Source organism: Salmo trutta, chromosome 18 (genome assembly GCF_901001165.1).
Source record: "Salmo trutta chromosome 18, fSalTru1.1, whole genome shotgun sequence".
NCBI classification, from domain to species: domain Eukaryota; kingdom Metazoa; phylum Chordata; class Actinopteri; order Salmoniformes; family Salmonidae; genus Salmo; species Salmo trutta.
The window spans coordinates 22176547-22198616 of NC_042974.1; the positions used below are offsets into that span (position 1 = coordinate 22176547).

Sequence of the window (22070 nt, forward strand, 5' to 3'; positions counted from 1 at the left end):
TGACAGATGAAAACAGACCCGACACAGCACATTTGCTTACGCCAAAGCTGACAAAAACCGAAAGCACATAGCCTTATAAAAGATATGGTAACGCATTACTTGAGGGTGTATACTGTATGCCATATGCATTGCCATAACAATAGCCTACACCAACATTACATGGCATTTTACATGAAGATCAATACATTTGTATCTAAATGAATCCCTTTTAGCCAATCTACTTTAACACAATTCAGAGAAGTGTCATGTAGGCCTCTGACATTTTTATGTAGCTATGTATAACTCCTTAAGATGTGTCACTGAATAAATAGATTACCAAAAGTTGTCAGAATGCACTAAAGTTACAAAAGTGTTTTGTGATGGGTTTATGGAAAAGAATGTTTGTCAGGCAAGAAAATTGAACCGAACACTGCATTGTTACTGTGACACACCACACAGACAAAAAATATGGGAGGTGGTAGCATCACGTTGTGAAAAATACAGATAGAATGCAAAGAAGAAAAGCTTGGAGAAAAAAACACAATGAGTGGCCATAGAGATCGGCAACGGGTGTGTGGGAGAAGGGACACTCAGGTGAAAATATGGAGAGGAGATAGCCACCTCTGCGGCGAGCTGCTAGCGGCTGCAGAAGATTCCCATTGGCGTCCAAGACTCCCCTATTAGTCAGGTTGTTGTCACTGTCGGAGGGTGCACCTTCCCCGTTGCCCAGCTTCTCCAGCACCTCCAAGGAAGAGAGGCGCGGTGGAATGACAGGCCCGTGATCATAGAAATGTGTCTGTGATGTTTGACCTGCCATCACCTTAGTGGCTGAGAGAGTCTTTTTGGCCTGGTGAGACCGGAGAGGCCTCTTCACCCTGAACGGTGCAGGGCCCATGAGGAAGAGGTTCGAGGGGAGAGAGGAGGAGTTCTTTATTTTCTCCTGGGTAGACAGTTTGTCCTGCTGGGCCGTGGCCTGCTGCTGCCTCTCATGCCGCCGGATAGTGGTGAAGCGGGTATAGGAAGCTGGGCAGGAGCCTTTGCACTTGCTGCTGGGTTTATGGTGGTGGTGGTTGTGTGGGGAAGCGGACGGGGTGACTGGTGCTGGGGGACTGTTTGAGGTTCTAAAGATAGTGACCTTTGGGGCTTTCTCTGTTGGTACTGGGGCTTTCTCTGTTGGTACTGGGGCTTTCTCTGTGGGGCCGTGCTGCTCTGTCTCTGACTCAGTCCCAGAGAGGGACTCGGCTCTCAGCGTGTCACTGTACTCAGAGGATCCCACCATCTCGCTGCCTGACAGAAACGCCTTCTCTCGGGCTGCCTTGCCGTCCGTGTCCTCAAGAGGGCAGCCCTCTGTCTGCCCAGTGTGCCCTGGGACAGTGACCAGCAGCGACTCAGCCGAGACAGCGGACGCCATGAAGAGGTCGGCAGGGTTGTGGTTGTGGGTGAGGCTCTGGCCGGTGGGTAGTGTTGGCATGGAGGAGGAGCGTGTGGGAGACGGGCTGGAGTGCTGGATGATCAGCTCAAACTCTGACACTCGCGATGACACGGCGTCCCGCCCGGGAACGTTCTCCCCTGCCTCATCCCCCTCCCCATCAGTTCCATTGACCCCCACCTTCTCGAACAGGGAGGTCAGGCTACGGACACTTCCGTGGGGGCTGGAGCCCACTGAGCAGGAAGGCCTCTGGATGCTGTGCATGTTCCGGTACAGAGTGGAGAACTCAGATGTGCTCCTTCTAGTCGCAGGGCTGCCATTATTTAAACCAGCCTCAGAGTCAAGGGGGAGACCATTGGAGTTTTTGTGTGTGTTTGAGTTTAGTCCACTCTCCTGGGCCTCTGCGGCTGTGCTCCCTGTGTATATATCCTCACAGCTGTGTGCCTTTGGGTGCCTGGCAGGCGCAGTCCTCCTGCCCTGGCTGTCAACACTAGGGGGTATCAGCTTAGGTTTGAACTTAGAGGGGAGGATTTGGGGTATGCAGGCTTTGGCAGCAGATAAGGGCTTCTTATTCTTATGCTGGTAACCTAGGGCATTACTGGCAAGAACTGATCGACTATTTACAGAAGAGCATGGTGAAATTATATAGCCATTCCCACCTTGATAATCCACTGGCAAGCATGCAGGACAACAGAATAAACAGCATATTAGGTTAATGGTCACAAATTCACACACACTGAAAATAACACAGGGTCAACACATTTCTAAAGTAAAGACAATGTCCATCAAAAGTTGATGAGGGAGAAAAGTACGTGATGCATTTCACATCAAGTAACAAATGACTTTGTTATACTATTAGTAATGCCACTTGTAAAATGCTTTGTTTTTAGTGGAACAGTGAACATGTTGATTCTGAATAGTGCTAGAAATGCACGTTAAGTGTCTCGTAAGTTTCACAGGAGCTGATATGTTTATTCAATCACAATTATTCATAATTAAATGATTAGTGATCGTAAGCAGTAACATAAAAGAAGTGAACCAACAAAAAGGGCAAAGAGCAGGGCAGTAGGTCATGCATGAAATGCTATGTGATGTAATGTTGGTACGCTTGCTGTTCGAACATCAAATTAAATAACAGATTACATTTTCAAATATTTCAATAAACCTCAGAACAGAATCCACAGTAGCTGTGATATCAGTATGAACTAAAATGATGCAATAAACAGCTCATAAGAGTTCATAAGAAATACAAACTACTCTATAAGCCTCCGTTGCCCATCTACGCACTACTTACGAACTAGGCCTCAGCATTGAGGAATTGGAATGCCCTTAACTTTTTGCAGCTAACCCAGAAAGCCCTTCCAACTCCAGGGTCCATCACAGGACACAGTCTCAAATAGAACTGTCAAAACAGCAAGGTCATACACGCCCCTGTGAGCGACTACACCATAATATTCTGGAAGACACACCTGCTGAGATGAGTAGTCATGGTTGACTCTCACCTCTTGAGTGAGAGATGTGCTAGTCCTACCACAATAAAGAATGACACAACCCAGTAGGGAATGATGACCCACAACCGCCACCAGCTGTTGTGATAGCAACTCTACAGGGATGTTGCCTACAGCAGAAGGCTATAAATGCTCATTTACATTATTCTAACGAGTCTGTATTTTTGGCTCAGTCATATCTACCCTCAGTATCCTGTTTAAGCAACCCCACACTGAATAAGTTGAATACTAATGTTATTCCCATGAATATCACATTATACAGTGGCTTGCGAAAGTATTCACCCCCCTTGGCATTTTTCCTATTTTGTTGCCTTACAACCTGGAAATAAAATAGATTTTTGGAATGGTTGTATCATTTGATTTACACAACATGCCTTACCAATTTGACGATGCAAAATATTTCTTATTGTGAAAAACAAGAAATAAGACAAAAAAACTGAAAACTTCAGCGTGCATAACTATCCGCTCTCCCCCCAAAGTCAATACTTTGTAGAGTCAACTTTTGCAGCAATTTCAGATGCAAGTCTCTTGGGGTATGTCTCTATAAGCTTGGCACATCTTGCCACTGGGATTTTTGCCCATTCCTCAAGGCAAAACTGCTCCAGCTCCTTCAAGTTGGATATGTTCCGCTGGTGTACAGCAATCTTTAAGTCATACCACAGATGCTCAATTGGATTGAGGTCTGGGCTTTGACTAGGCCATTCCGAGACATTTAAATGTTTCCCCTTAAACCACTCGAGTATTGCTTTAGCAGTATGCTTAGGGTCATTGTCCTGCTGGAAGGTGAACCTCAGCCCCAGTCTCAAATCTCTTGAAGACTGAAACATGTTTCCCTCAAGAATTTCCCTGTATTTAGCGCCATCCATCATTCCTTCAATTTCCACCAGTTTCCCAGTCCCTGTTGATGAAAAACATACAGACAGCATGATTCTGACACCACCATGCGTCACTGTGAGGATGGTGTTCTCGGGGTGATGAGAAGTGTTGGGTTTGTGCCAGACATAGCGTTTTCCTTGATGGCCAAAAAGCTACATTTTTATTTCATCTAACCAGAGCACCTTCTTCCATATGTTTGGAAGAAGTCTCCCACATACCTTTTGGCAAACACCAAGCGTGGTTGCTTATTTTTTCTTTCAGCAATGTCTTTTTTCTGGCCACTCGTCTGTAAAGCCCAGCCCTGTGGAGTGTATGGCTTAAAGTGGTCCTATGGACAGATACTCCAATCTCCGCTGTGGCGCTTGCAGCTCCTTCAGGGTTATCTTTGGTCTCTTTGTTGCCTCTGATAAATGCCCTCCTTGCCTTGTCCGTGAGTTTTGGTGGGCGGCCCTCTCTTGACAGGTTTGTTGGGGTGCCATATTCTTTCCATTTTTTAATAATGGATTTAATGGTGCTCCGTGGGATGTTCAAAGTTTCGGGTATTTTTTATAATCCAACCCTGATCTGTACTTCTCCACAACTTTGTCCCTGACCTGTTTGGAGAGCTCCTTGGTCTTCATGGTGCCGCTTGCTTGGTGGTGCCCCTTGCTTAGTGGTGTTGCAGACTCTGGGGCCTTTCAGAACAGGTGTATATATACTGAGATCATGTGACAGATCATGTGACACTTAAATAAAGTCCACCTGTGTTCAATCTAACTAATTATGTGACTTATGAAGGTAATTGGTTGCACCAGATCTTATTTAGGTGCTTCATCGCAAAGGGGGTGAATACATACGCACGCAACACTTTTCCATTTTTGAAAGTTATTTTGTGTTATTTTTTTAATTTCACTTCACCAATTTGGACTATTTTGTGTATGTCCATTACATGAAATCCAAATAAAAATCCATTTAAATTATAGGTTGTAATGCAACAAAATAGGAAAAATGCCAAGGGAGGCAAATACTTTTGCAAGGCACCGTAAGGGGACGTTACAATTATAGCCACTAGAAAGGCCTGCAGGAAGCAAAGTTCTGTGACAACAAAGTGTGCCATTATTGTTTTAGAGAGCATGAAGCAGGACCACATGATGAAGCTCTCTCTGCACTTTATCTTGCTCTGTTGTAATGTACTGTAACGAAGTGCCCACAGAGCTGAGGTGCTGTGTCTCTGGCAGGCCATAATGAGAGAGCGTGCTAGTCAGTTGACTTTGGCTCAAGATGACTCTGGGCGGAATTCCCTTTATAGCGGGTTCCACATTTTATGGAAAAGGAACTTCAGTCAAGACTTTTATCGGATAGGGACTTGAACTTCAGTCAAGTTATCTGGTATCTTTGTTTCACGATACAGTACTGACCATCTAAAATAATTCTGTAGAGAACAAATATGTATTATTAATTGAGGAGCGCAGACAGCTTACATAAACTAATAATACCTCTAAAAAGAATACATTTGTGTATCTGCCAAAAACAAAAACAAACTCTAAACGGACTGGTGCAAAGGTTAATTCTCTTACTTTTAGACTTCAGGACTAGGCCTTGCATGGCCAGTTGGAATTCTGGCTATGTATTGGGGCAACATTGCCACGCGGTGCCCGAACTGTCCCTTCCTTTCTCCTCCCCTTCCCTCCTTTCCTCCCCCCCCCCTCGCATTTCTCTCCCCTGGTCATGTGCGCAGGAATTCCATCCTCTGACCTCCCTCTGACAGCTGACTTCCTCATGCCTAACCACTCGGCTGTGTCCCTGTTGTTTATCTCACCCTTGTCTGGCCCAGCCTAGAAAACCAGAGCCCTGTTTATCCCCCCCTTTCCTCCCCATTAGTCCCCTCGCCTGGACCTTTGCTCCCTGGCTTTAGAACACTCTGGAGCCCTGCCCCTAAGCCTCTCCAACGAATGCCTGGTCTGCAGAGGCAGATAACTGTAGGATGAGGGCACAACCCAAGGTTAGCTTGATAGCCTCCATTGATTTAGCAGGAAAACCTTCAACAGCCTAACTCTCGATGGATTTCTAAGCGGATATGGACAGTTTGGTGAAACATCCATGATATCAATGATTTAAAAAATAAACGTCTGAGAAAAGATTTATGCTGAAAGATGATTGGCCTCTGGTGTGATAACCTGAAGCAAAAACACATGTGGATTTCAACACAAAGTTAAAAGGAAACACGTGTATCCCTAACAGATACTTTTATGATCCAACATCCCCATCCCCAATATCCCCATCCCCAAGTAATTTGGTTCCATCTGAGTGGTAAAAACCCCTTTCAGAGTCCCACTGTGAAGCCAGTTCAGTACCCCCTCTTTACTGGCCGCATGTGTGGAGTGGAATCCTACCTTTGGAGGAGGTGCTGGCATGGCGCTTGTTGATGGCCCGCAGACCTTGGAGAGGAATGTCGCCGCCCTCCAGGACGCTCTTGTAAACATGGCGGTCACATTCTGGAGCCGCTGGCTCGCTGCTGGATGATCCTTCATCCTTCTCCACCTCGCTGTGTCCGGCCTTACACCCGGAGCTAGAGCAAAACATGAAAATATTAAACCTAAAAAGCAGCTTGACTCAGAAAGCCTGATTAGGACAGCCAGCTAGCTAGAAGAAAGCATGCTGTAATACATGCCAGTGTTGGTAATTAAGTGCAGTTTAATTGAGTAAAACAATTTGAGTAACATGCATTTTATGAAAAGATAAAGCATTTTTATTTTTATTGGCACAATTTTGTGAGCTGCCATAGACTTATCTTACACATTCTGTGGTTGATTACTTGTTGATTCAGCCTTTTTGTTCATTTTTATTAGGGAAACATGAGGAGTGTAAAGATTTGGACCTAGACGTAAAATAAAACAGCACTCCACTTGTGCTCACTGCCCTTAACTTTGCATTCCACGGAGGCCAATGGGAGAGATTTCAAATATTATTGTCTGAACGTTCCTACATGTTACTCTGCTATGCATCTGTACTTTTTTTTTACGGTTACTCTCCTTCAAATGCCACTGTCTCAGGAGAGAGTTTGATGCCTCCCTGTCTTTCTATTTATGCTGCCATGCATGAGTGGAGGCCATTAAACTAACAATTTCCAGTAACGTAGTTAATAATGTGGAAAAATGTAACAAAGCCTGAAAACAACGTTTTTTTGAGTGGAGTAAATTCAGCACAGTGAATTACTCCACCCACCCACAGTATCTCTGCAGGGTAACACAACAGTAGTCTAATTTCCATTGCAGGATATTACACTTTCCTGTCCTGTAAATTAACAATAAAAAACATTTGGAGACACAATAGACATCTTTGAGACCAGAAGTGAAGTACAGCGAGGCGTGAGGAGAGTAGCAGGTTTTCCCCAAATGAGTTTGGCCCTCTGACATAATGCCAGGTTTAAGTGTAGTTCCTGCAGTTGAATGACCAGAAGCACCCTCTAGTGGCCTCATGGGTGAAATGTTACTCATATTTTTCATAATTAATCAACATAAAAAAAAGTGTTTCTATATCAAATGGTTGTTCTATTGGAATGCAAACTCAAAATTGAATACATTTCAGCTCTATACTGACATGGTACAGGTGTCTTATTTTTTTTAAACCCATTTACCCATAACCATGTTAAAACTACCATGTTTAAGACCAAGAAACACTGTGACCCTGATATAGCCCACTCCTGTAAAACGTTAAGAGGAAGAGCCATGCCTCCTTTTTTGTTTATTCAACCCCCTCAACAATAACCTTTTTCATAGTTCAGAATAACCAGCCATTTGGGCTACTGCATTCATACTCAATAAAAACCTGTACTTTATACAGTATATGCAAGTATTCAAATAAGGTACCCCTTACCAGGCTACAGGGGCTGTATAACGCCTTGGAACCATCTCAGGTGGTTTCCTGGGAAGAGTCTATGTGAGGTCATAAGACATCCCATTGCCTGAGAGGGAGCCAGTGGCCCCAGAAGTAGGCTATGGAGCAGTTGCATAGCTTCCGTTATCTGAAGATGTTCTTACCCAATTGCATCTAACCAGCTGGAATCAATGTGATACAAATGTATTGAGGAAGAGATTTTGATCGTTACTGATGGATAATATTGCAAGGCTAAGAATAGTTTGATAGTAGCCTACCCTGTTTGTAAATGGCAATATTGGAAATATAAGCCTACTCCTGATAGACTATTCACATTTGATTGAGATGCTAACAATTGAATACTGTCTGTACACATGTCTGTTGCTAACCTATCTTGAAATCAGCCAAAAATATCTATTTTGGTCCCTTGTTTATACACGTCTGTATACAGTAAGCAATGTGGTATACAACAATGAGGTAAATGTGTACTAGAAAGTTCTTGAATATAGGCTAGGCCTTTAATTTCAAAGAAACCTCAGTAAACTCTCCCCCCTGAACATGTGTCTCGTAACCCTTTGAGGAAAGCCTGTGGGACTTATGGCTTCATCTCAGGAGTTTACAATTTTAAACGAATTTCTTTAACAGATGATAGGGTTTGTACACAAACTGCTGTGATGCAATACTTGCATCATAAACATTAATAAACATTATCAAATCAAAACCAGTTTGGGCCAATGAAGCAGTCTGATTGTTTTGTAGAAAAAACATTAAAGTAATGTGCAAATGTGATTGGCTGTTAACCAGAAACTGTTTTAGCATATTTTAAATGCCCATAACAACTTGCTGGCAGATGATGCGACAAGTCACTAAACATATTTCTTAGACTTTTACAAATAAATGTACAAAAAGAAAAAGGCTTTAGACTGATTTAATGCTTTCAGAAATCCATCTAGACAATAGAAATAAGTTAAAACATGCAGCATTCATAAAAATGATGACATAATATAATAAGTACACAGACAGATGTATCTGTTAATTAACTCATTCCAATACAGTGCATGGCATTATCAATAACCTGTGTTACTTAATATCCAATGAGCTGGCGGCAATGAACGACATCAAAGATCCTTGAGGAAAAATAAACTATTCAAAAGAGTTAGGGAATATCATGCTGTGAAATCCAAATAGAAGTTTCGGGAGAGATGGAAAGTTCCAAACAGAAATGGTGTGAGAACGTTCTGCCATTGGACCACAAGAAGTTCTCCATGGCAAGGGCTAGAATTCCCCAAATAAATCTCTGCTGACAAAAAACAAAGAGATCAAAGTCGTAACGCTGCTGGTTTGCTTATTGATCGAACACCCACTTCCATATCAAAGTTATTCTTGTTAGAAGATTTCAGGCTGGCTTCACACACCCACTCTGGGGAGATAACGGATCAAATTACGTAGCTGTAGGGTGGAATAGAGCGGAGTTCCCTGTCTCTCTCCACTCACAAATGTTATCCAGGTTTGACTCGGGGGCTGTTTGCTTTCAGCTTTAAATAAATCGCCATATAGTAGCCATGTCCTCACCACCACTACCTCCAAAAACCTCTCCAGACAGAGGACACACTGTACTGGCAGCTTTTACACACGTTAATAGGAACCTCTCTCTTATGCTGTCCCCCCCTTCTCAGGAAGCAGCAGGAGTCTCCCCCCTTCCCTAAATGGAGAAATCTCCACAGGGTGTTAAAATGATTAAAATCCCCTGCTGACAGCACTCCTAAAAACGTGCCCTAAACACAGACAAACACACATTTCGGAATAGATAAGCACAAGAGAGAAGCATAGAAGTAAGAGAAGCATGGACTTACTACTGCTGTAGTTCGGCGGGTGTTTCCAGGGGGCTAAAAGAGGGGGCACTCTGCAACAGACCAAACAAAGAAGTCATTGATAAATCCACAGGAAGGTCTCTTCCAACTAGAATAGAAGCAGGAGCATTAGCTGTGGTGACTGGCTCTCTTTTCTCTTTCTCGTGTGTCTGTCTGAAGTGTCTCCAAAGCCTGGGATTGGTAGCTCTGCTGAACGAAGCTTTTACACGGAGGAGCAAGCGTGTGTTTTGGCACGCTTGCAAGTTGGAGAAAACAAGCGGCAGTGAGGAGGGGGGTGGGCGTGCATCGGTCAGGGAGGGGGCTGTCACTAGGCTCAGCCAATGAGCTGGTGTCCCTCACAGAGGGCCTCTCTTTTGTCTGGTATTGAGTCACTATCATTACCACTGGACCAGACCAGGGGACAATTAACCAGCTGGTGGTGCAAGCAGGTCAAATTACACACACACACACACACACACAAATATCATCACAGTATGATGCTGATAACAACAATCCCAAAACACAATAAAAGCCTTGAGAAACACAGTCAGAGGCATTACAATAACACACAAATAAAGTCAAACTGACACAATGCCATGTAGTATAAGCACAGGCCGACATACACAAACAAACAAGGAAAGGGTGAGTGAATACGTTTGTTTATAGGACTTTGCCGTGCGAGCTGACAAAACACATAGTTATCGTATTTGACGTTATTCTGGGGCGGTTACTAAAACACAAAAGAGCCATTCGCTGGTGGGGTAGCACCCGCTAGCGCTTTGAATGGTTCAGAGCTGGCTAATTTTAGACCACTGTTTCTGTTGCTTTTCTCCATGCGGACATCACAGAGTGTAAAAATAACAGACATGACAGGCGGGCTATGAATAAAAGCATAAGTGTTGTTTGCAAATAAGATTACACAATCCCAAGCGCCAGCCTGGCCCTTCTAAAAGCACCTCTCCCCCAACCATACATGTCTACCCCTGCCCCATCCCAAACAGATGACCATACCAGACCAGTAGCATCCTGCACAGGCTCATTTCCCACAACATGCCTTCCCTCTGGTTGCCAGGGGAGGAGGATCATTAATAACCTTTCAAAATGAATGCCTATCTTTATAAGATCAGAATTCAGCCTGGCAGGTATATAGACTAATCTATTTATAAAGCCAAATGTTCCACAGGCGCCCTTCTTCGAGAACATGCCACCGCCACTGAATTATCTGTGTCTTTTCACTCTCTTGTCTTCCTATCCCTCTCTGTCGTTCAAACGCTTTTGGAAATCATTTCAAATACTTCAGCTGGGCTCGATTGAGCTTGCCTGGCGCAATGGAGCCAATATAATAGTTGCAAATCTGCAACCCCACACATCTGGCGCTCCAAGAAGGCTAAAGTAAACAGTCAAGTATTTGAAAGACTATAAATAGTGAACCCAGGTCTGCTGACTGATCTCCCAGTCCCTCTCAACAGGGGATGAAATAGATGGTGTCCCCTGGTACTTGTGAGTAACTGAGCTGACACTACACTGCTCTGATGGAAAATAATCATGAAATAGGAGTGAGCGACTTATCTGAACTAAAGGAAGGGGATCTCATTCTGATTATTTACAAGAGATTTACAAGCCTGGGGATTCCCAGGGATCTTCATTACATGTATGGATATGTGTTTAGTGTATGGCAGGTGAAATAACAATTACAAGCTGAAAAGACTCATATTTTGGGTGGAAAATATGATTTATCCTTCAATGTGAAACATTCAATATAAAGTGGAGTACAAAATAATATTACTAACGATGGAAAGTTCATATGCATGAACAATTGTCACTAGCATGCCAAGATCCCTGAAGTCAAACAAGGACTTGAGACAGATATTGCCAACATCTGATGTCTCTTTGTGTGTAATGTGTGGAAATTAAGGGACACATAAAATATTTAAAGCTGTTTACGAATCTAGGCGGATGAAGGTACTGTGAATTCCTTTCTCTTGACCCGTCAGTGGAACACTGTGTTAACAATGTTTGCACATTTTCCAAACAGGTGTCTGTGATGACTTTGCTGCAAGGTGATATATATAGGCCAACATTGCAGGTTGGGGATCTGGGTGCTTTGTTTATTCACATTCAAAAATAGCAATCATGAGTGTAATGGGAGCCTTTCCTTCCAAAAGTAAATGCTTATTTGTTTAGACAAGTTCTTATAAAAAGAATCTGCTCTCCTAGCATGTTGTTACTGTTATAGCTATATCTTTATCCCCTCAGCACGAGTACTTAGAGATATAGGTTAAGTCTATAAGTGAGGTTAAATATGAAAACAATGAGCTGAGGGGGATTATGGGTTACTTCCGGTTGAACATTAAAGTCGCGGAGAGGTTCATAATATGTGCGTCCCAAATGGCACCCTAGTCCCTATGTAGTGCGCTACTTTTGACCAGGGACCATCGGGCTCTGGTCAAAAGCAGTGCACTATATAGGGACTAGGGTGCCATTTGGGATGCCCCGCCATTCAGTGTATGAATCCGTACAGAGACTGTGGTCAGAGTCCGACACTGTATTAATGATCCCACATGCAGCTGCCCTCTCAGTGACAGCTTACGCCAGACAGACTAGTCACTGACGCAGTCACTCAGTCGGGACACAGAAGGCCAAAACTTTCTTCCTAACCATAGATATGTATGGTATTTTGCTTCCGTTTCACCTTGTATGTCCATGGAGCTGTGATTGAATGTGACTGTAATCATATGAATTTCGAGGCCTTTGACTGTGAGCTCATGCATAAGTCGTGACCTTTGTGAAGTATTAATGGTTGATGTGATTAAACAAGAACGTCAGAGCATCGATCTGGTTATGACCATGATTTTGGAGCGACAAGGATTGTGATCATAAGACAATGCACTACAAGTATAACAGGTCAGAAAACCGCTTTATCTATTGTTAGATCGATACGCTGTCAAGAAACCATTAAGCTCCTGGACATAGGCAAAAATAATAATAATTAAAAAAATGGTATATTATTTATATATATATATATATACACACACACACATACATACACACACACAGAACCAATCAAAGGTTTGGACACACCTACTCATTCAAGGGTTTTTCTTTATTTGTACTATTTTCTACATTGTAGAATAATAGTGAAGACATCAAAACTATGAAATAACACATATGGAATCATGTAGTAACCAAAAAAGTGTTAAACAAATCAAAATATATGTTATATTTGAGATTCTTCAAAGTAGCCACCCTTTACCTTGATGACAGCTTTGCACACTCTTGGCATTATCTCTAACAGCCTCACCTGGAATGCTTTTCCAACAGTCTTGAAAGAGTTCCCACATATGTTGGAGATGCTTTGTTCCCACAAACAGAGATGCTTGTTCTAGGTCCCAAGAAACAAAGAGATCTTCTGTTGAATCTGACAATTAATCTGGATGGTTGTACAGTCATCTCAAATAAAACTGTGAAGGACCTCGGCGTTACTCTGGACCCTGATCTCTCTTTTGAAGAACATATCAAGACTGTTTCAAGGACAGCTTTTTTCCATCTACGTAACATTGCAAAAATCAGAAACTTTCTGTCCAAAAATGACACAGAAAAATTAATCCATGCTTTTGTTACTTCTAGGCTGGACTACTGCAATGCTCTACTTTCCGGCTACCCGGATAAAGCACTAAACAAACTTCAGTTAGTGCTAAATACGGCTGCTAGAATCCTGACTAGAACCAAAAAATTTGATCATATTACTCCAGTGCTAGCCTCCCTACACTGGCTTCCTGTTAAGGCAAGGGCTGATTTCAAGGTTTTACTGCTAACCTACAAAGCATTACATGGGCTTGCTCCTACCTATCTTTCCGATTTGGTCCTGCCGTACATACCTACACGTACGCTACGGTCACAAGACGCAGGCCTCCTAATTGTCCCTAGAATTTCTAAGCAAACGGCTGGAGGTAGGGCTTTCTCCTATAGAGCTCAATTTTTATGGAATGGTCTGCCTACCCATGTGAGAGACGCAGACTCAGTCTCAACCTTTAAGTCTTTACTGAAGACTTATCTCTTCAGTAGGTCCTATGATTAAGTATAGTCTGGCCCAGGAGTGTGAAGGTGAACGGAAAGGCTGGAGCAACGAACCGCCCTTGCTGTCTCTGCCTTGCCGGTTCCCCTCTTTCCACTGGGATTCTCTGCCTCTAACCCTATTACAGGGGCTGAGTCACTGACTTACTGGTGTTCTTCAATGCCGTCCACGGGAGGGGTGTGTCACTTGAGTGGGTTGAGTCACTGACGTGGTCTTCCTGTCTGGGTTGGCGCCCCCCCCCTTGGGTTGTGCCATGGCGGAGATCTTTGTGGGCTATACTCGGCCTTGTCTTCGGACGGTAAGTTGGTGGTTGTAGACATCCCTCTAGTGGTGTGGGGGCTGTGCTTTGGCAAAGTGGGTGGGGTTATATCCTGCCTGTTTGGCACTGTCTGGGGGTATCATTGGATGGGGCCACAGTGTCTTCTGATCCCTCCTGTCTCAGCCTCCAGTATTTATGCTGCAGTAGTTTGTGTCGGGGGGCTAGGGTCAGTCTGTTACATCTGGAGTATTCTCTTGTCTTATCCGGTGTCCTGTGTAAATTTTTAAATATGCTCGCTCTAATTCTCTCTTTCTCTCTTTCTTTCTTTCTCTCGGAGGACCTGAGCCCTAGGACCATGCCTCGGGACTACCTGGCATGATGACTCCTTGCTGTCCCCAGTCCACCTGGCCATGCTGCTGCTCCAGTTTCAACTGTTCTGCCTGCGGCTACGGAACCCTGACCTGTTCACCGGACGTGCTTGTTGCACCCTCGACAACTACTATGATTATTATTATTTGACCATGCTGGTCATTTATGAACATTTTAACATCTTGACCATGTTCTGTTATAATATCCACCCGGCACAGCCAGAAGAGGACTGGCCACCCCTCATAGCCTGGTTCCTCTCTAGGTTTCTTCCTAGGTTTTTGGCCTTTCTAGGGAGTTTTTCCTAGGGAGTTTTTCCTAGGGAGTTTTTCCTAGCCACCGTGCTTCTTTCACATGCATTGCTTGCTGTTTGGGGTTTTAGGCTGGGTTTCTGTACAGCACTTTGAGATTTCAGCTGATGTACGAAGGGCTATATAAATATATTTGATTTGATATGTTGAGCACTTGTTGGCTGCTTTTCCTTCACTCTGCGGTCCAACTCATCCCAAACCATCTCAATTGGGTTGAGGTTGGGTGATTGTGGAGACCAGGTCATCTGATGCAGCACTCATCACTCTCCTTCTTGGTCAAATAGCCCTTACACAGCTGGGACGTGTGTTGGGTCATTGTCCTGTTGAAAAACAAAAGATAGCACATTTGGACTCATCAGACCAAAGGACAGATTTCTTCCAGTCTAATGCCCATTGCTCGTGTTTCTTGGCCCAAGCAAGTCTCTTCTTATTATTGGTGTCCTTTATTAGTGGTTTCTTTGCGGCAATTTACCATGAAGGCCTGATTCACGCAGTCTCCTCTGAACAGTTGATGTTGAGATGTGTCTGTTACTTGAATTCTGTGATGCATTTATTTGGGCTGCAATTTCTGAGGCTGGTAACTCTAATGAACTTATCCTCTGCAGCAGTGGTAACTCTGGGTCTTCCTTTCCTGTGACGGTCCTCATGAGAGCCAGTTTGATGGCTTTTGCGACAGCACTTGAAGAAACTTTCAAAGTTCTTGACATTTTCCATATTGACTGACCTTCATGTCTTAAAGTAATGACGGACTGTCATTTCTCTTTGCTTATTTGAGCTGTTCTTGCCTAAATATGGACTTGGTCTTTTACCAAATAGGGCTTTCTGCTGTATACCACCCCTACCTTGTCACAACACAACTGATTGGCTCAAATGCATTAAGGAAAGGAAATAAGGAAATAAATTACACAGATTAACTTTTAATAAGTCACACCTGTTAATTGAAATGCATTCCAGGTGACTACCTCATGAAGCTGGTTGAGAGAATGCCAAGAGTGTGCAAAGCTGTCGTCAAGGCAAAGGGTGGCTACTTTGAAGAATCTCAAATATAAAATATATTTTGATTTGTTGAACACTTTTTTGGTTACAACATGATTCCATATGTGTTATTTCATAGATTTGATGTCATCACTATTATTCTACAATGTATGAAATAGTAAAAATGAAGAAAAACCTTTGAATGAGTAGGTGTGTACAAACTTTTTGACTGGTACTGTATATATTGTGAAAGAAAACTCAGGTTTCCTCCTTAAGTTGATCATCATGTGTTACATGGACATACATGGAGTCTAGAGTCACTAGACCTTCTAAGAAGGAGTCATCATCCCATGAGCACTCTAAGAACTCATAGAGGTTACAAGCAGCCTGTGGAGTCACCATAACCAAGAAGAGATATGCCAATCAAACCCCAATGTGCCGGGATGTCTAGCCCACCCCTTGAAGGTCAAATACTACACATACCAGGTGTAGCAGGAGCTTTGAGTTAGTCAGACATCAAATTGAGCTCATCTGGAAACCATCCTACTTGGAGGCCAAGTTTTTAGTACTACCCCCTCCTAATCCTAATATAACCAACCAGGAGTTGCAGGACAGGAGTTGCTGGAGTCTGAGTCAGACAATACTTTCCATGGATAACACTGACTTAAAGAGAAGGTTGGATGAGAGATTCTTAAGCCTGCCCTGCTGACGTGAGAATATGATCTCATGTAGTCAGTGGTTCCGCATCATATGATCCAGGGTGTGGTTTCCAGGCAGACTCCGCTGTGGAGGTTGGCCCTGACTGACTTACAAAGCAGAAAGCAAGGAGACAGAACATCTGTTTGTGGGCAGCCAGTGAGTCTGAATACCTGTCTGGTGCCAACTGGAGCTCAAGGCACGTAGCCTACCGGTATTTGTCAAGCTGCCTACTGTATATCAAACTTATGATTCAACTTTGACAACCTGCCCTCACTTGGAAAAGATACTATAGTAAATACAGTGCACTCAGAAAGTATTGAGACACCTTGACTTTTTCCACATTTTGTTACATTACAGCTTTACTCTAAAATGTATTAAATTAAATGTTTTCCTCATCAATCTACACACAATACCCCATAATGACAAAGTATAAACAGGTTTTTATACATTTTTGCAAATGTATAAAAAATAAAACACCGAAATACCTTATTTACATAAGTATTCAGACGCTTTGCTATGAGACTCTAAATTGAGCTCAGATGCATCCTGTTTACATTGATCATCCTCGAGATGTTTCTACAACTTGCTTGGAGTCCAGCTGTGGTAAATTCCATTGATTGGACATGATTTGGAAAGGCACACACCTGTCTATATAAGGTCTCACAGTTGACAGTGCATGTCAGAGCAAAAACCAAGCCATGAGGTCAAAGGAATTGTCCGTAGAGTTCAGAGACAGGTGGGGTAGGGTACCAAGAAGGGTACCAAAAAATGAACCAAGAACACAGTGGCCTCCATCATTCTTAAATGGAAGAAGTTCGTAACCACCAAGACTCTTCCTAGAGCTTGCCGCCCAGCCAAACTGAGCAATCGGGGAGAAGGGCCTTGGTCACAGAGGTGACCAAGAACCCGCTGGTAACTCTGACAGAGCTCCTGAGAAGCATGGTGGTGGCAGCATCATGCTGTGGGGATGTTTTTCAGCGGCAGGGACTGGGAGACCAGTTAGGATCGAGGGAAAGATGAACGGTTCAAAGTACAGAGAGATCCTTGATGAAAACCTGCTCTAGAGCGCTCAGGACCACAGACTGGGGCGAAGGTTCACCTTCCAACAGGACACGACCCTAAGCACACAGCCAAGACAACGCAGGAGTGGCTTCGGGACAAGTCTCTGAATGTCCTCGAGTAGCCAAGCCAGAGCCCAGACTTGAACCCGATCGAACATCTCTGGAGAGACCTGAAAATAGCTGTGCAGCGACACTCCCCATCCAACCTGACAGAGCTTGAGAGGATCTGCAGAGAATAATGGGTGTGCCGAGCTTGTAGCGTCATACCCAAGAATACTTTTTTTAGAATAAGGCTGTAACGTAACAAAATGGGGAAAAAGTCAAGAGGTCTGAATACTTTCCGAATGCACTGTAAACCAGACTAGACAGCACTCCTTGATTCAATAAGGGCCTGTCATGTAATGACTGTGTGGGCACTGTAATACTCTTTTCACACTATCGGGTTGAGCCAAGCAGAGCCAAGCTGTATTGTGCTGGCCTGGTTTTATCTACCATAGTTGTCAGAGTCTCTACTGGAAAGGACCACGTGAAAGGAAAATATCTGAGCCAGCACAATACGGTTCGTGTCAGCATGATTGTGTGAAAAGGGTATAACAGTCTTGAACTAAAGTATTACCCACAGTTGAATCACCTTGCCCAGTCCTCTGGGGTTTGCTATGCTATGCGTCCTCATTTGCAGGGTGTCCATAAATGCAACAACAAAAAGAGTTCCACATGGGTGCTGAGTTAATGACATGGCACAGGCGGCATGGTGCCAGTGTTGGCATAGCCTTGAGGATCCTGTTGTAAAGGGACAAAATGCAAAGATGGCCGACTGCACCCACAACAGCTGTAGCGTTCATCAATTATTCTTTATCATCATATACAGTAGCAGTAGGACACCTAACCCGAATTGGGTATATAATTAGCCTAACATATGGACAATGTTCAAAAATGGAAATCATCTAATGACCGGACAGGAGACACTTCTACTGTAGGTCGTCATACAATGCTCAGCTGCCAGCATAGTTGATATAGCTAAGTTACAATCCAAACACAGCAAGCCTCACAGATGAAGAGCAGTCACCAAGATATACAGCATGGAAGGGGATTTTTTTTTAAATATAAGACAGCACACTTCCAGGGGTTATTGAAGTGGAGAGATGGAGTTGGTCTTTTTGAGATGGAGTTGGTCTTCAATGTATAAAACTTGCCAAATTAAAATAACTAGCAATGATAGCATAACAAAGCAATGAACTGCATTTCTTTGCCACAGACCCACTTCCGACTGATAGTAGAAAGAAAAACATAACAATGTGTTGTATATACAATGATAGAGCTATATCTAGAGTTGATTGACTACCTAGAGCTGGGAAAAGTGATAGCAGGCAATAACTCAAGGTAAGGCCCCATTACGCGAGTTTTAGGAGGGGATAACGTTTTGGTTAATGTTGAGTAAAGGTTTGCAAATGTTGTTGGAGTAGTCCTTACGGACAGACATAGTTTGTTTCGGCATTTAAACATGGATGTTATTACCACATGCATTGTTTAAATACACTGTCACTTTTAGACTGTGACCACTTACCGCTTTATCAAACTCCATCTCTGAAAAGAATCTATACCAAGGCTCATTCTCTAAATGTACATCTTCTGGACTTATGTCCTGAGTCTACAGGGCCATGGCAACAAGGAAAAGAGGAGAAAGACAAAGAGAAGACAGTTCAGACAGCACATCATTTACAGACACAGGCAATGAGGCTATGACACATTCTTGATGTGATCCAGACAACATTCCCGACATGATGAATGTCTAAACAAGAGTTCACAATCAGAAATAATTCCTAAAGATTTGTCTTTATGTGCCGGTGAATTATCCAAGGTGAAAAAAAGAAGGACATTTTGGAATTAGGATCTTATACTGATTTGTTCTCAAATGTATAAAGACATAGAATGCACATAACGTGTGACTTCAACAAATAATATGAAGCAGTCATCTGAACCGTACTCAATTGTAGTGGGCATTGTGTGCATACTGTATGTGTAAGAGAAGATAAGCAAGTGTAATACTACATGTTTTGATGGGTCCCATCTGCTTTGTATTCTTATTTGTGAAATATTCAGATTTGACTTATTCTAAATATTAACATAAATAGTTTACTAACATGCCAATTTGATTTGATTTGTTTATATCGATCATTGAGCCACAATGGCAATGAGAAAGACAAGAATCGACAGAACTACAGCTACAGTATAATAGGCTAAATGAAAGTAAGAGACCGTACAGTCCGCCGCTAAATGCTGCCAGGAACCTGACACAGAACCACTGACCATGGTCTGTAATTACAGAGACTGCCACGTCACATGCAGTGTCCGTCTGACAATGATGGACAGCATGAACAAGGCCTTGTTCTCTACTGTTCAGTATGTGGTGCCACTGGGATTGGTCCAAAACCGCATCATAACCCCTAATAGCTTACCATAAAAGACAAACAATGATTGCATTATGATATAATCAAATAGCTATTCTACTGTAGATGAGATGCAACTCTATTCTATTATGTATGAGCCACACAAAGAGGCTGCTAGCTAAACCAACTGTCAGCTTAAACATATATGCAGCATTTATTTAAAGGCCTACTCCTTAATGAATCTCACGAGGCATTTATAAGTGATACTCTAAGAATCAATGGGTGCACGCCATTAAAAATGACTGTAAATATCACAGTGGGCCTTTAATTCCTCTTTGATGGAGTTGATTCTATAATTTCAAGTGAAACCTGGTAGTGCACACTGTATTAGGGCAATGATCTACCTACTGCTATTCATATTGTCAAAGGTAATGAAAAAAAGAGACCCCACAAGGACATTGCCCGATGTCACAATATCCATTGCATTATTTATTTTTACAGGCATTTGTTTGACTCCTTTCCCGACAAATTCAAGCCAATTCAAGCCGTTGGTTGAAACACTGCAAGACAATGGCCATGGCTTGTACGTGATACATCCACACCACCAGATAGGTCATCTGTCATTGTAATAGGATCCCCCTTTAGGAATGTTGTGCACATGGAAATTCAGTCTATACATACATTGCCTACTAGGAGCTGCCTTAGTTAGTGAAGCAGCCACCTAAGCTCTTAGAGGGAAACAGCTTACACAACATGCGTACTATAGAGACTGCAGAGGCAAACACAGAAACCCACACGTGGCACTGGGTGCATGGCTGTCGTACCTTTCTCTCCAGTTTCAGCACCGATGATTTTCCCGGCTCGTACTCGAAGATGCTTTTGGGCTCGGCACGGTACTTCCTGGTGTCTATCTTTTTGTCAGGGGGCTCCCACTCGTTCCTGCAGGAGGGAGGGGAGAGCAAATCCCTATCATGTCAAGCAGTCTCCATGGCAACCGTCTGGGGCTAGTTTTTTGGGTGACAGCTCCATTATCAACAGCGTTTTCCCATACAGTAAAGCTCGTGCCCCTCCTACTCTCCATCTCTTTTTCCTGTTGTTCTCTCTCTCGCTCTCTCCATCAGAGCTGTCTTATAATTTTTAAAATAAATAAATATATAGTCATGTCAAGGCATGAATCAAGTCATGCTTGCTAAGTAAACTGAACCAAAGACCCTAGCTGCATTTCCTGAGAGAATACACCACAAGGTGTGGTCAATGTCATCTGCTTCAGGATATAGAATTCCACTATGGTTCCTTTGGTTCCACCTTGGTTCCACTATGATTCCACTTGGAATAAGCAAAGACTAAAACAATTGGGCCTAGTGTTGCATTGAATATTTTTTACGTAAGTTCGAAACAAATGCTTTCTATTACACCGTTAGTTACGGATCAAACAGCTAATTGTAGTGGGAAAATCCAGGTATTTCATCAAATGTTACTTGTAAACAACACAAAAGTAATTGTCAAAGAGCAGAGAGTAATCCACAAGCGGTCAACAAACACAAATGCGGCCTCAGAAGGTTCACACGCTAGAGGTACGGTAACTAGAGGAAACATGTACACACCAAGGAAGGCACTAGAGCCAACCAGGCATGCCATTCCCAGCGTCCGTGCGCAACAGTTTATCCTCTATCACCTATCTTCCTTCATGAATGAATCACTCATTTCTCCACACGCCTAGGAGAGTGGATGTTCTTTGTCAGCACTAACATTAAGGGGAGAGGTGAGGAGGCTGTTTAGTCACATCTAGTATGACAACAAGCACCTGAGGTAGTAGAGGTCAGGGAGGACCTAACTGGAGGTTACCACGGTTACCATGATTCAATGTCAGAGGTGAGGAACAGATGTACTGCTCTGTACTCGTCTACTTCTAATTCCTAAAAAAACAAACATCTAGTATAAACACAAAATTTGAATTCTTGAATCTTTGACAAGCATGTATTCAAGTGTGTTGGTTACATGTTACGTGGTGTATGTATACTGTACCTCATTAAATAGTCACCATCACACCAAACATGAATATAATCGTATACCTCTTACTGTATCTCATTACAGTCCCTCGGGTAAAAGTGCTACCAAAAATGCATCCCCTTGTGAACTGCTCTGCAGAGGCAATGAATGTATTATGAAGGAGTGAGTTCAATGGGTTAAGAGGTCTTCGAGGATACACTATACTACTATCCATGTTAAAGGGAAGCAGCAATAGAAAAGGACTTACCTTTTGGAAGGGAAGAGGGAAGAGGAGCGGGTCGGCACAGGCATAGACAACCTATGGTCAACTTCAGCAGCACTTTTTGACCGTGGGACCCCTTTCACTGAAAATAAACACACAAGAACAACAGACACTGCTATGAAAGCAGCTTGTAATGTTTAGCTTAAACTTAAATAAACTGACATCTCT

General features: G+C 43.1%; 1 protein-coding gene across 1 annotated transcript in view; it reads right to left on the minus strand.

Annotated features, from left to right (window-relative positions):
- The window catches only part of LOC115153011 (sorbin and SH3 domain-containing protein 1), a 71460-nt gene that overhangs the window by 11598 nt on the left and 37792 nt on the right, over nucleotides 1–22070 (minus strand). Inside the window, exons 11-15 of the mRNA XM_029698010.1 lie at nucleotides 21888–21984; nucleotides 20455–20569; nucleotides 18808–18891; nucleotides 9501–9550; nucleotides 6165–6340 (exon numbers count right to left, since the gene is read on the minus strand). Coding sequence (XP_029553870.1) covers nucleotides 6165–6340; nucleotides 9501–9550; nucleotides 18808–18891; nucleotides 20455–20569; nucleotides 21888–21984 — 522 coding nt within the window. The remainder of the gene's footprint in view (nucleotides 1–6164; nucleotides 6341–9500; nucleotides 9551–18807; nucleotides 18892–20454; nucleotides 20570–21887; nucleotides 21985–22070) is intronic.